This window comes from Lissotriton vulgaris, chromosome 4_1 (assembly GCF_964263255.1).
Source record: "Lissotriton vulgaris chromosome 4_1, aLisVul1.2, whole genome shotgun sequence".
In the NCBI taxonomy this organism is placed as follows: Eukaryota; Metazoa; Chordata; class Amphibia; order Caudata; family Salamandridae; genus Lissotriton; species Lissotriton vulgaris.
The window spans coordinates 222,110,022-222,125,215 of NC_141691.1; the positions used below are offsets into that span (position 1 = coordinate 222,110,022).

At 47.2% G+C, this 15,194-nt stretch overlaps 1 protein-coding gene across 2 annotated transcripts in view; it reads left to right on the plus strand.

Moving 5' to 3' along the window:
- TMEM255A (transmembrane protein 255A) overlaps window positions 1–11,247 on the plus strand; it is a 290,132-nt gene extending 278,885 nt beyond the window's left edge. For both annotated transcript variants that reach the window (XM_086918520.1, XM_086918521.1), the window contains exon 9: window positions 10,353–11,247. In XM_086918520.1, the coding sequence (XP_086774646.1) occupies window positions 10,353–10,514 (162 nt within the window). In that variant the 3' untranslated portion in view covers window positions 10,515–11,247. The remainder of the gene's footprint in view (window positions 1–10,352) is intronic.
- Window positions 11,248–15,194: the final 3,947 nt, after the last annotated feature.

Genomic DNA, 15,194 nt, shown 5'->3' on the forward strand with positions numbered 1-15,194 from the left:
CTTGAGTGCAGATATAATACTGATTTTACCATATTTGCACTCTTTAGCGTATTTTGGGTCTTAATTAGAATTGGGCTTTAAACTACCCTGCCGGTTCAAGTTCATGATTCTGCTGACCAGCAGGGAGATCAAAGTCTTCCATGCCCAGTAACCCCATCTTGAGGCGATTAAGCGTGTTCGTTGGTAGAGGAAGAGGAGGCGAAGGAATCTGAATAGATTAGTTTCATTCACACTGCCTGACAAGCCTGGGTATGCCCTTCCATGAGAAACAATATGGGGCAGCCAGACCTCTCCAGGAGGCCCTTCTGAAGTGTTGGTGCGAAGGAAACAGTTTGCAACTGGCATTTAGCGCCGGGTAAAGCTCTCAGAGAGCTGTGACCATTAATTACTTAACCCCTTCGGTGCTCATGACGGCTCCCAGCCGTCATGAGTCACGGTGGGAGTGTGCTGATGACGGCTGGGAGCCGTCATGACCATGCCCGCGATCGGAATGTTCAGCACCGGCGCGGAATTCCAGCCGCAGACAAAGTGTTAAAGTTGCCACTTTGAAAAATGTCAAAAGCTGTGCTGGAGAGGGATGATGCTGTACCCCCTTTGAATGGGAGAGAGATACCCACTATCTGAAATTCTCCACCCTCACTGAAGAACCCCTGCACAAGACTCAGAGGACCACTGGAATCTGCAGGAACCAAGGACAGCGGAACCTTGGTTCCTGGGTACGGCATATTGGTGAATTCTGGTGTTGGTGCTGGTCAGTGGCGCCCCCAAATGTATGTCAAGGTTGAAAATGAGGGGTCTACAAAGGGGATGGGGTTATTCTGAGACCTAAAGGTACCAAGTTTATTTACTAAAGGGACAGTTATGTCAACTTCAGAATCAAAACTCTTTTTCATTTAAACAAAGCGCATATGGTTGAGGCCAGATCAGTTTGCACCTGTCACAGTCATATTGCTGCATAATTGTGCTGGAGCTGGAATCAGTGTTTCTTGCCTCAAAAGCCTTTTTTGGATTGGTCAGATCTGACGTCATGGCCCTCTTCTACATTTAAAATCAATGTGACACTCATCGCAACTCTGCCAGCTGGCAGTAGAAATGTGGGAATAGCCAATAAAACAGGACATGTTCCTGCCGGCCACATGCATTTAGCAAGCATTATGCTCTTTACTGCTTGCTTCTGAAGCAATGTACAGTTTGGCAAGGAGGCTCTGTAGAGCCTGTTTGCTTAACATATATTTATGTTCCTGCCTTCTCCTCCTCCCTCAGTGCTTCATGATGTGGAAGCTACCCACAGCTTGTGAAAGAGAAAAACAGGATGCCCTGCAGCGTTGTGATTAGTCAGGGGAGCCTGGGTGCTGCCCAATCACAGAGCTGCATTGCAGTGTTGTGATTGGTCAGGGGAGCCTGGCAGTTCTTTCTGTGCCTCCGAGAGAGGCGGGAACCGGCGCTGAAAGGTTTGTCCTTTTTTTAACATTGCGCACCGTTTCCCCCCTCACCGCGTTCCCTGTGCGCGCCTGAACTTGCCCTGCCACCTGCAAACCATGCCAGCCGCCACTGTAATCTACATGCTTCTGCCAACTCTTGAGCTGTCGTATGAAAATAAGTCACTGGTTGGCTTTGTTTTACATTTTGGAGTGGGGGCACGTTACCACTACAAGTGCAAAATGTACCGCCTTTAAGGTATGGTGTGAGAAGCTGGTATGTGGAAACTGGATGACCCATATATTTCACTCATGTTCGGGTGAAAGAGTGCATCGAGCCACTTAACCTATTGATTCAAACAAGATATAGTGACATTTTAGATCGCAGATTGATACTGAATCCAGGCTGGATTACTGCGCCAACTGAAATAGGCATCTTCAAATATCAAACAAGGTAGGGTTACAATACTTATATATACAGCAAGAATTACTATAGTAATATTTCAGCTATTGCTTGATATAAATGTGCACATGTTTAATGTTTTATACAGACTTGGATTAAAAAATTTAGAAAATTGCTGCAAAATGTAGTCTGTGTTAGAATCAAAATTACTCTTTAACAAGCATGTATTGTCTCGTTATCACATTGAGCAAGAACACTTCGGGCCAAGCGCTCGATAAGCCATCACTCAGCCATTCTCCCACGCTTTGCCCTCATCTGTGAGTGATCGCGCTCTTTTCTTACTTATGTCAGACACACTGTTCCATCTGAATCCTCTAAGCCACCCTAGCTGTGTCTCCGCATTGAGTAAGATACCTCCCTAAAGTACCAGCCTCGCTGCACCCTCTCATGCCACCTCATGCCATTTTAGCACTGACCCCCTTACATCATAAGAGCAGCTTGTTGGGATCCAATAAGACTACCATTTCTTTTGCCTATGCCCACTAGTGTCAGGCTACTATGGCAGTGGTGTTCAAGAGCTATGAAGGGTCAGTACTAATATATGTTGGGCAAGAGATACTGGCCCAGAGCTGCAGATTCTTCCCCACGTCCATTGAAGTGTGGGTTCCTGGTAGGTCGCAAGTTCAGATTCTGGCAGTACAGCTCAGCTTTCCATGCACCTGTGGGTAGTAAATTGAGTACTGTTTAAACTGAGTGACAATACTGTTCTTATCGTAGCGCTCACATGCAACATCCATGGAACTTGACGCATTCCCAGATTTACAACATTTTATGAAAATGTGAATGCGTCAGAATCCTACACCTCCACAGGGGAGGCGTAAGAATGGTACAAAAAGAGAAATTCTTTTATTTCTCCTCATTGTTTCCTCTTTCTATGCGTGCTGCGTCCTGCAGCACGCATAGAAAGAGGAAAATGCCATTGATTATTGTTTTTGTGCAGGAATACATACCTTCCTGCGCAAAAACATCCATCCCCGTAGACAGGCACCCTTGCAATATGAGGCAAGGGTGCTTGCGTTGGCGCATGACAGCCAATTGTGCATCAGCGCTGGGGAAAGCACATGTATGCCTTGTATTGCTGTTAATACAACGCATCCCTGTGCTTTGAGAATGACGCAGCTCGGTGCAGCAAAATGGCTTGTGTTGCCGTGCTGTGTCATCTTCTTGTAAAAGTGGCCCCAAAGTTGTGAGTACTTTACGGAAATACAGAAGATTTGTAGTAATGGATTTTGTAGTTAAAAAATCTGTGATTCGCAATACCATAATCTTGGCAACCGCAAAACCGAAGATCGCACTGTATCTACGTACATTGACACTTGTAAATGTCTTAGCAAGTCGCAGTTTACCCTTTGGAACCCATTATAAATCGTAAGGAAAAGGGGATAATCAAATGTTCCAGATATCACCCTTTTAAACTGATGATCACACTAATTAGGCCCACAACCATTCCAGTCACTGGAGGTGAGCTATCTAGGAGTGATTATGAACCCCCTTATATCTCTTTATTTGCCCTTATATTACAGGTAAATCAATTTTCCAAATGAAATTTCCCTGAAAACATTAAAGATAGCCTCATCTAAGTGCTTTCCCATCTCAGCTATTGCAACGGTTTACACGTGGAGTACCACTCTTACCATTTCGCAAGCTACAGAGAATATACAATGCAGCCACCTGACATCTCCTCAATCGAATCCTTCATACTCCCTCATTCCTTGCAGTGTCTGCCTTTAGCTGAACTATCAGCTTTAAAGCAATAAGTATCACACATCAGGCAATTCACAGAACTGGGTCACTCTTTGACACAAACCGTGCGCATGTTGTCGTGTGTCTTGGATTTGATCCGGGACGGCACACCAGTTTGTTGTGAATTTCCCATGTGCTATTGGGACAGCACAGTAGCCAAATATGCACACCAAAACTTTGCCTTGTGCACTGTTTAAGAATTGTTTATCTAGATCAACTCAAGTTGTGCATTCTATCAAACGTTCTGATTAATCACGTTCTAAGCTTTCCACTCTGTTGTAATCCCTCATTTCAAAAAGTACCAAAGTGGTGGAAGTGCCTTCTCTTTTCATACCCGAATGCTTTGGAACGCAGTTCTTGTAAAGATAAGAACAGACAATTACCTAGAATTTCGGTGCTCACTAAAAGCTGGGCTCTTCCCATTTTCATATTTCCATGATACAGATGAACAAAAAATGTTAAGTGTGAGCAAACTACATCTGTTCTTACACTTTCTGCAGCACGTACGGGGCCTCATTTTACGAGGCTCTTTGTAGCACTTTTGCACCGCCAGAATGTCACTTTCTTGATGCTCCGGAGGCGCAATGTGCAGCACCAAATTTACAAGGCCATGCAAAGCCACTTTATGTGGCTTTTCATGCCATTGTAAATATACGCTTCTTTCACGCAGAACATTGCGTGAAAGGGGCGTTCCATGGGTGTTGCTGTGGGTGTACCCATGGAATCTGAAGCAGTCCCAGATTTACGAGATATTGTAAATCTGGGAATGCGCCAGTTTCCAACGCCACCCCAGAGATGGCGTTAGGGAGGCGCAACGAGGAGAAATAAAAAAATCCCATTGTGCAGCACACATAGAAAGAGGAAATCGCCTCAACTGATTGTTTTGTGCAGAAAGTTGTCCCCTCCTGCACAAAACCAATCAGTCCCGCAATGCAGGCACCATTGCACCACGGCGCAAGACTGCCTTCGTTTGCGCATGGAAGCCCATTGTGCTCCAGTGCAGGTGAAAAGGACGGGAATGTGCTGTTTGTCATAGATAATGTTCATTCTTGCCCTTTTCTTTTGAAGCAGGGCAGCACTGCAAGATTCCTTTGGGCGCTGCCCTGCGCTAAAACCTCGTAAAGGAGTCCCAATGTTTGTACACATTGACATTCACTGCACCATATTTGAGAAACATCTTTGAACATCATTCATCTCAATATCTTAGATTTAGGTCTTACTACCTCCAGCACACAACTGTGCACTCAAAAAGTTCACTGAATTGTGCTCCTGTTGTTTTCCTAAACGTTTTTCATTGTTTTTCATTTGTATTTTGCATTTCACTGTTGTTGTGCCTTGTTTTCCCGCCGCTGCTGCCCCTGCGTACCTGACCCCGATCCTGCCCGCTCCCCCCCTCTCCCATTCATATGGTGACTGCTGCGCGATCACGCAGCGGACGCGCCTAAGGCAAGCCCGCCTGCCCCCATCCGCGCCTGGACCGCGCACAGCGCCAGACCCCCTGTCCCCGTGAGCACCACAACAGCCGACGCTGCTACGATACCAACGCCCTCCACGAACTCAACGCCAGCCGAACCTCCATCTGTTTCCAGGCAATCCCGAAGCACACCCAAGGACCCTTCACCTGCCGTAATTGCAGCTACACCAGCCAGCGCACACCTGCACGTCACGCCCTTCCCACCAAAACCGGCCGCAACAATCTCAGATGCATACTAGTCAACACCCTGCTCAGTCCACAAGCTCGCCATTGAACTCTGGGACCTTCTCGACTCCTCTTCCCCGGACATCTCCTTCCTAACTGAGAACTGCATGAACGCCTCCCAGCGCCCGACATAACCATAGCCATACCGGACGGCTACAAGATCACCCGCGGGGACCGAAAGAACAAACCAGGAGGAGGAATCGCCATCGTCCATCGAACAGCATCAGAATCTCGACCAACACTGAAGACTCCCTCAGCATTGCCGAACACCTACACTTCCAGATCCACGTCAATCACAACACCACCCTCAGAGGTACCCGTGTCTACAAACCCCCGGGACCCTGACCACAGTTCAGCGACTCCATCACCGACCTCATCAGCACGCACGCCCTCTCCTCCACAGACTACATCCTCCTCAGAGACCTGAACTTCCACCTCGAGGACTCCAACAACAGCAACTCCACAACCCTGATCTACAACCTCGCCAACCTCGGATTCAAACAGCTCGTCACAACACCCACCCAATACCACATCACCTTCAGCCACACCACCGAACTCCACTGGACCGACCACCACTGCATCCACTTCTCCTTCGAGAAACAGACCGCGCACAACCAACTGCAACGAATCCCATACCGCAGCTGGAACAAAGTCACAGAAGACCAGCTCCTCACCACCCTCACCCGAGTCCCTCTACCCCAGCCCTCTGACACCGACGCTGCAGCCCGCAACTTCAGAAAATGGATCAACGACTGTGCCAACTCCCTCGCCCTGATCAGGAAACCCTCAAACAGGCACCCCAACACGAGAGCCATCTGGTTCAACACCGACCTCAAAACCTCCAAGCAAACCTGCCAAAAACTCAAGAAGCAGTGGCACCAAGACCAGACACCAGACAAACACGCAGCCCTCAAGAACGCCAGAGGCAAGCACTACCAACTCATCTGAGCCGCCAAAAGGTTCTCCTTCAAGGAACGCATCGACAACAACGCACACAACAGCAAAGAGCTCTTCAACATCGTGAAAAAACTCGCCACCATCAGCTTCTGCTTCAATGACATCCCGCCGTCGCAAGAACTCTGCAACTTCCTGGCCACCTTCTTCCACTGCAAGGTGACAGGCATCCACAACAGCTTAGACACCCAGACACCAATGACAAATGCTGACACCCCTGACCCAAAGCCCTGCAAAGACACCGACCTCCTACTCAACAGCTCCTTCGATACTGCCACCTTCCCGGAGAGCTGGAAACACGCCGAGATCAACGCCCTGCTCAAGAATCCAAAGGCGGACCCAAAGGACCTCAAGAATTTTTGTCCCATCTCTCTGCTCCCAAAAAGTCATTGAGAAGATTGCCAACAAACAACTGACCTACTTCCTGGAAGAGAACAACATCCTGGACTACTCCCAATCTGGTTTTCGCAGCAATCACAGCACCAAAGATGCCCTCATCGTCGCCACGGACTGCATCAGAGCCATGCTGGACAGTGACAAAACAGCGGCCCTCATCCTCCTTGGCCTCTCGGCCGCCTTCGACACCCTATGCCACCACACCCTGCGCACACGCATCCACGACACAGGGATCGGTGACAAAACCCTGAATTGTATCACCTCCTTCGTCACCTGCAGAACCCAGAGAGTCCGTCTCCCCCTTTTCGTTCCAAAGCCACCACAATCACCTGCGGCTTACCCCAAGGATCATCCCTCAGCCCGACCCTCTTCAACATCTACATGGGTCCACTCTCCCACATCGTCCGAACGCACCACCTCAACATCATCTCATGCGCCGACGACACCCAGCTGATCCTCTCCCTCACCAAGGACCCAGCCACTGCCAAATCCAACCTCCACCGGGGAATGAAGGCCGTCGCAGAGTGGATGAAGACCAGCCGTCTGAAACTGAACTCTGACAAGACGGAGGTCCTCATCCTCGGCTCCACCCCCTACGCATGGGACGACTCCTGGTGGCCGGCCACGCTGGGAGCTGCCCCAATCACCACCAATCCCGCACGCAACCTGGGGTTCGTCCTGGACTATGACCCAGCAAGTCAACCCTGTCTCCTCCTCCTGCTTCAACACCCTCCGCATGCTACGCAAGATCTACAGGTGGATCCCCACTGAAACCAGAAGGACGGTCACCCAGGCCCTCGTCAGCAGCAGGTTGGACTACGGCAACGCCCTCTAAGTGGGAACCACGGCCAAACTCCAGAAAAGACTCCAACGCATACAAAACGCCTCCGCACGCCAGGTCCTCAGAATCCCATGCCACAGCCACATCACCGCCCACCTGAGAGACCTGCACTGGCTCCCGGTCAACAAGAGGATCACCTTCAAGCTCCTCACCCACGCTCACAAAGCACTCCACAACGCCGGTCCAGCGTACCTAAACGAACGACTCACCTTCTACACCCCGAACCGCCAGATTCGCTCCGCTGACCTCAACATCACCAACGTCCCACGCATCCGCCGAACGACCACCGGCAGCAGATCATGTTCCCAACTCGCCGCCAAGACATGGAACACCCTCCCCACCCACCTGCGACAGACCCAGGGCCTGCTGACCTTCAGGAGACTTCTCAAGACCTGTCTGTTCGATCAGTAGCTGCTTCTTCCCCCACCCCCCTCTAGCGTCTTGAGACTCTCACAGGTGAGTAGTGTGCTCTACAAATGATTGATTGATTGATTGATTGACTGAGAACACACTGCACATAGGAGGGTTTTGTGACATCATCAGGGGAACGAAACTCTATATAAATGATACAAAGCTATATCACCTCTGGATTTATTTAAAGGTGCTCTAAAAACTGTAATTGCCCAAAGCTGTGCTGAAGTGAACTGAGTAATAAACTATTTGACTACTCGGGTTAGAATTTTCAACTTCCAAAAGCTGTTTTGATTTGTGGTAACACGGGTGGGCCCCATAGACTGTACATACTTCTGGCAAAATATTTAATTGCTCTGCCCGTGGGTGCTATTAGGCAATGCAAGCTGAGAGAGCCTGATTCTTTATTGAGTAACTCACTGATATGTGAGGAGTCCTTCAAGATCTCACAAGTTCAGGTTATCTGAGTGAGCCAGCACCCAGGCCAGTAGCCTGCCAAAACTCAACAGTAACACTTGTAAACAGGATGAGTACTGATAACTAGACTCATCACCTAGGCAGGCTCAGCTTCATTGTACTCCTACTCAGCCGTCAGGACACTTCTGTGGCGGGATCTTTCACTCAAGCTACACCTGGACTGTTACCTTCGCCATGAGTGTGTCCTCCAGGTTCCCTTTCCTCCTGCTGCTCCCCACCTCCTCAATGCCTACTGGTTTCCAAATACCCCAAAATAATTGCATCCATTAACACTGAAAGTCAACCAACCAAGGCCGCTATTTGATTTTTCTGATTGTTGGAGCAGTTACCAAGACCGTCCCCTTTGACTAATATTCCTCTGCCTCCCACTACTGCCCATGAGCACTCTAGGAGGGAGTCTCGTCGATGTAGACTGAGGTATGTGTGACCTAAAGTTGTAGGTCTTAGAAAAGATATGGAAAGTGCTATAATAAAAACATACTTGCTATAAATGAGAATAGTGATAGAGAATGTGAGGTGGGTGGATTATTTGTGTGATGATGCAGCAGGGGATTCTGAACGGGACAAGCGCTTCTGGCCTGTAGCTGAAGAGAAAAGGGTGCTATTAGTAATAAATACATCTTCATCCAACTTGAAACTTTTCAGTCTATGAATGGCTATTTTATACCATGGCTGAAATTTCACAGTTTGGCTTTCTGGGGCCCATTTACAATATTGTGACTACGGCAACGCAGCAGCACACATAGAAAACAGAAAAACAAAGAGAAATAAAGGTATTTCTCCTCATTGCATCCCCCTTAAGCCTCCCCTGTGGAGCATTCCCCAGTTTACAAAATGAATGTGTCAGGTTCCATGGAAGTTGCATGGGAACACCCACAGCAACACCTATGGAACACCCCTTTCACGTAGAGAAATGATGAAAGGGAGCCATATTTAAAAGGCCATAAAAAGCCACGCACGCAGAGTGGCTTTACATGGCCTTGTAACTATGGACAGGCACACTGCGCCACCGGTGTGTCAACAAAAGTGATGCACCGGCGACGCAGTGGCCTTGTAAAAGAGCCCCTCTGCGTCTGGGGTTGTTACCACATGTTGAGAAAAACATATTCATGCCTATCACACCTTATTTGTCATTATATAGGCTATATTCTGCTTGGCTGCTGTTACCTGTGCTGTTCTCTGTGCATTCATCCACTGTGTGTTGTTGTGTCCATGCTTTGTGTCCAAGCTCCCTCTGCTCCTGGTTATGCACTTTCCTTCTCTGGTGTGGTTAACCCCTTCGCTGCGGCGGCTATTCCGCCGCAGCGCTAAGGGGGAGGCGGGGCCGTGCGGCGGTCCCGCGCTCGTGACGGAACCGCTCCATCACGGCCCGTGGGTGAGCTGTGCTTGTGACGGAACGGTTCCGTCACGGCCCCGCCCGCTCTTCAGAACGTCAGCGCAGGCATGGAATTCGCGCCGCGCAGGCACGGCGAGCGGGCCGTGACAGAACCGTTCCGTCACCAGCACAGCCCATCCGAGGCTCGTGACGGAACCGTTCCTTCACGAGCATGAGAGGGTTAAGAACACATGTAAGTATCTTTTGAATACGCAGATCTCCCAACAGTTGGCTTTGACACTGTTTATTTAGGAAGAGAACTGGCAAAGATGTGCACCTCATAGGGAAAATGGGCTCTCCAAGAATGGTGTAATCACTTGTGAATGGGACCAGGAGCCCCAGCTCTTTCAACACACCATTGCTGCTGACACACACACATTGATAATGCGAGAGATCCGATGGTATGAGTCCCTATAAAAGTAACATTGTTATTAAGCATCAACTCTGCAAAGTGGCAAAACCTACAAGAATTTCTTTATAATTGTTTGACAGGATATGGTCTTCTTTTTGAGCTGCAAACTGAAATGTGACACGTAGAGCCATCTTACAGTTGTATATGTGTGCTTGTATTGCAGCATTCCAGTGTCTACCCAGTCTCAACTCCTTCTGGCCTCTCAGATGATCCGCAGGTGCCATCACAGCCCGCGTCAAGCTTCATGTGGTCATCCAGCGCCCCGCCTCGCTACTCTCCTCCACATTTCCCTCCAGACGAGAAGCCTCCACCATACACACCATAAATTAAAACCATCCTGGTCTACAGTTTGCTATTCACTGTGAAATTGAAGGAGTAGCAAAATAAGCCCACCTTGTGAGGACATTTTGAATAGGTATTCATTATAGAGAAGGGTTTGTTTTGCTTTTGGAGGCAGAGGTGAGGGACAGAGAGAAGAGAAGCAAGAGAGAACATGTGAGCTCATTGTTTTGCTGCTTCATTTGTGAGTCCGTCACTCCACCGCGCATAATCAGGAAAGATTGGGATATGTAACGCTAACAAACGATGCCGAACTGTTATAGCATGCGCCATAATATAGCCAGTGCTGTTGGTATCTGAATCCCCGCGGAGCAGATACTCGCTCTTCCATTCACCACAGGATACTTAGAGGGACAAGTAAGGTGGACTTCGTAACACTCCAGTCGTTTTCGATATTCTGTGTACAGTGATATCAAAGAAAGTACTGTTGGCCTTAATACAAAAAAAAATGTTTTTTTACAAATTTTTGATCAACTATCTTCCAAATCACAGGTGTGTTGTAATCAAATGCTATTAGGGTATTCTGGGGGTGAGTACACAGCTTTCTCACATCTACTGCCGAAAGATTTTTTTGTACACCAAATGTAAGTTATGTGTCTGTGTCAAGTTATTTGTCTCTTAAATCATGTGTCATTATGACTGCGCCTTTCAGAATTTATTGCGAAGATGAACTGTCTCATTAAAACAAAGCATACAGTCGATGATACTGTAAATACCTATGTAAGAATTTCTGTTTTTCATTGATTAGTGTAAATGATTCCTAGTCCAAGGATGCTCCATAAAGATGTATTCATGGATAACTTGCAGGTTATTTGCATGGGCCCTGTATGTCAGCAATGTCTTTTGACTTTGAGGACAAATTGCAATTTTTCAAATTGAGATATTAGGAAAGACAAGGAGGCCCAGATTATGTGGTGTCTTTTAGCCCCTTTGCTGCTAGGCCTTTTCCTCCCCAGAGCTAAGCCTTTTTTTGGCCTGTTTGGGGTAGTTTGCGCTTAGGCCCCTGTAATTGTTTGACCACATAAGGTATTGACGGCAAATTTGCGTCCTTTTCTTGCAGCATCATGGGGGTTTTAATGGTACCCAGGGTTTGTTTATTCCCCAGGAGGGCACCCAGAAATTATCCAAAATACAGCTAAATTTGTTTTTTATGGAAAATTGGGAAAAATGGGAAAAAAGGGCTACAGATGAAATTGTCTGTTTTTTCCCCTGCAAATGGTATCAACAAAGAGGTGGTAGTGCTGAAATCACCATCTTCCCAGCTTTCAGGGACAAGCAGTCTTTTGTCAGAAAACCCAAAATCTTTACACAATTTGGCATTTTACTGGGGCAAAGCCTATTTTTGCTATTTTTTGTGCTTTGAATCTCCTTCCAGTTAATGGTAAAAATGGGTATGAAAGCAATAATAGATGCTGGAAAGCTATACATTTCTGAAAGGTAGGCAATATGTTGAATTCAGCAAGGGGTCATTTGTGTAGATCCTTCAAGGTTTTCTTATAGAAACTAACAGTTGAAAATAGGAAACATTGAAAATGAGTTTTTAAAAAAACAGCCATTTCTGTCAACGTTTTTACCTGTGACTTCTACTAAGTATGACAGATGTTTGAAATCAATATACCTTTACAACCGCTAGACCCTTTTGTTTGTGGGTGTATATATAGGGCTTGTAGGTTTACCAAGAACCAGAGGAACCCAGAGACAATAATTGAGCAGGGCCTTGCAATGTTTTTAATTGTGTACCAGGTATATAGCAATTCCTTTGGGAAAATATAAACAGGGAAAATGGGTATGAAAGGCACCTATGTATTTCTGAAAAGGGAAAAAAATATAGAGTTTAGAAACAGTAGCTGTTTGCACATCTCCAAAATTGTGGGTACCCATACTAGCATGTGAATTATAGGACATTTTTCAAAGTGACTTCTTTTTTACACAATGTTTTACATTTGGAAGGCAGAATTGCATTAAAAGTCAATAGGTAATAACAGTTTCTCTACAATGCGGTGTTCCCCTAAGTCTCCTGATAAATATGGTACCTCACTTGTGTGGGTTGCTGTAGTGCCCACGACCAGAAACGGCCCAAAAGACAACGTGGACACACCACATTTTTACAGTGAAAACGGACCCTTTTTTTGCAAAGTGCCTAGCTGTAGTTTTTTAACGCTAGCTCTGCCGGCAAGTAGGGAAACCTAGCAACCCTATACATTTTGGAAAACTAGACACTCGGGGGAATCCAGGATGGGGTGACTTGTCTGGCTCTCACCAGGTTCTGTTATCCAGAATCCATTACAAACCTCAAACTTTGTAACAAAAAAACACATTTTCCTCACATTTCTGTGGTGGTAAGATCTGGAATCTGTGTGGATCCACACAACTCCACCAACCCCGCATTCCCCAAAGTCTTCGGAAAAAAATGGTACCTCACTTGTGTGTGTAGGCCTAATGCCAGCGGCAGGGAATGGCCCAAAACGCAACGTGGACACATCACATTTTCACAGTGAAAACTGACCCTTTTTTACAAAGTGTCTAGCTGTAGATTTTGAACCCTAGCTCTGCCGGCACCTATTGAAACCTAGTAAACCTATACATTTTGGAAGACTTCACACTCAAGGGAATTCAGGATGGGGTGACTAGTCTGGCTCTCACCAGTTTCTGTTATCCAGAATCCCTTGCAAACCTCAAACTTTGTAAAAAAAGAAAACGTCTTATCCTCACATTTCTGTGGTGGAAAGTTCTGGAATCTGCGTGGATCCACAAAATTCCACACACCCCCCATTCCCCAAAGTCTTCCCAAGAAAAATGGTACCTCACTTGTGTGGGTAGGCCTAGTGCCGGCGACAGGAAACCTATCAAACCTATACATTTTTTTAAACTAGACACCCAGGGGAATACAGGATGGGGTGACTTGTCTGGCTCTCTCCAGGTTCTGTTACCCTGAATCCCCTGCAAATCTCAAACTTTGTAAAATAAAAAACATTTTCCTTACATTTCTGTGGTGGAAAGTTCTGGAATCTTTGTGGATCCACACAAGTCCACCCTCCCCGCATCCCGCGAAGTCTTCCGAGAAAAATGATACTTCACTTGTGTGGGTAGGCCTAGTGCCCAGAATCCCTTGCAAACGTCAAATTTTGCTGAAAAAATCAAATGTTTCTGTGGGAAAGTTGTAGGATCACTGGGCTGACACAAATTTCCTATTACCCAGCGTTCCCCCAGGTCTCCCAATACAAATGGCACCTTACTTGTGTGGGTTGGTCTGGTACCCGCAACAGGCAAGGGCCCTAAATTTATTTCGGAGACTTCAAAATTACCTAGCACAAAATGACCTGGTTTTGCAAGGGGGGCCATCTGGGGTTTTGGCAGCGGGCTCAGCATCCATCTAGGGAGACCTAGCAAACCCACATATTTCTGAAAACTAAACACCCTGAGAAGTCCAGGGAGGTATGGCTTGCGTGGATCCCCACAACGTTTCCTTACCCAGAATCCCGTGCAAACCTCAAATTTTGCTGACAAAATATCAAGTTTTCCTCACTTTTCTGTGTGGGAATGTTGTGGGATCACCGGGCTGAGACAAATTTCCTATCACCTAGCGTTCCCCCAGGTCTCCCGATAAAAGTGGTACCTCACTTGTGTGGGTAGGCATAGTGGCTGCCACAGGAAATGGCCCAAATCATACTGTGGAGACTTCAAAATTACCTATCACAAAACGACCTGCGGGGGGCACCTGTTTTTTGGCCCTGGGCTCGCAGCCATCTAAAAAAACCTACCATACCCACACATTTCTGAAAACTCGACACCCTGGGGCAGTCCAATGTGGTATGGCTTGGAGGATCCCCCAACGTTTCCCTACTCAGAATCCCCTGCAAACCTCAAATTTAGCTGAAAAAAATCACTTATTCCATACAATTTTGCATGGGATCACCGTGCCGGCACAAATGTCCTACCACCCTGCGTTCCCCTTGTTCTCCCAGGTAAAATGATACCTCACTTGTGTGGGTGGGCCAAAGGCCTGTGGCTGGGAAGAGCCAAAAACATAGGGATTAAAGGTATAGCACCTCGAGTTCTAAGCGCTACATTTAAAAAAAATATGTTTTTAGCTGATCTTGCATTGGACAGTCACACAAGTGAGGTATAATTTTACTTGGGAGAACAAGGGAAACGCTGGGTTGTAGGACATTTGTGCCGGCACAGTGATCCCACATACAAATGTGTTGAAAAGGTGATTTTTTTCAGCTAAAAGGCTGTCTTGCAAAATTTTATGGGGGGGCAAAGGCCCTTGCCCAAGGGGCCGCTCCCCCCTCCCTGGAGGCTACTTGGTGGATCCCTACTTGTGGATCACCCTCCTGGGGGGCGATCCCCAAGCAGGGATCCCCTAGGGAAGGGTACCATTGGAAAGGGGAGATTCTCCTCTTTTCAACGATACCCTTCCCATGTTTTGCGTTTTGCGGTGCTCCGGGCCTGAGATAGCCCCAAAAACACTGAAACTGTGAAACTGAAACTAAGTTTCAGTTTTGTTTTCATTGTAATGACGACAGCGCACCATACCTGCGATCGTCATCACAATGAAAACCCTAACCATGCTTTGGGAGGTTGGGCTACCTCACCCTCACCTCCCACAGCAAAAAAGGGGGAAATCCCTCTGCTGTTTACAGCAGAGGGATTTTTTTGAAAG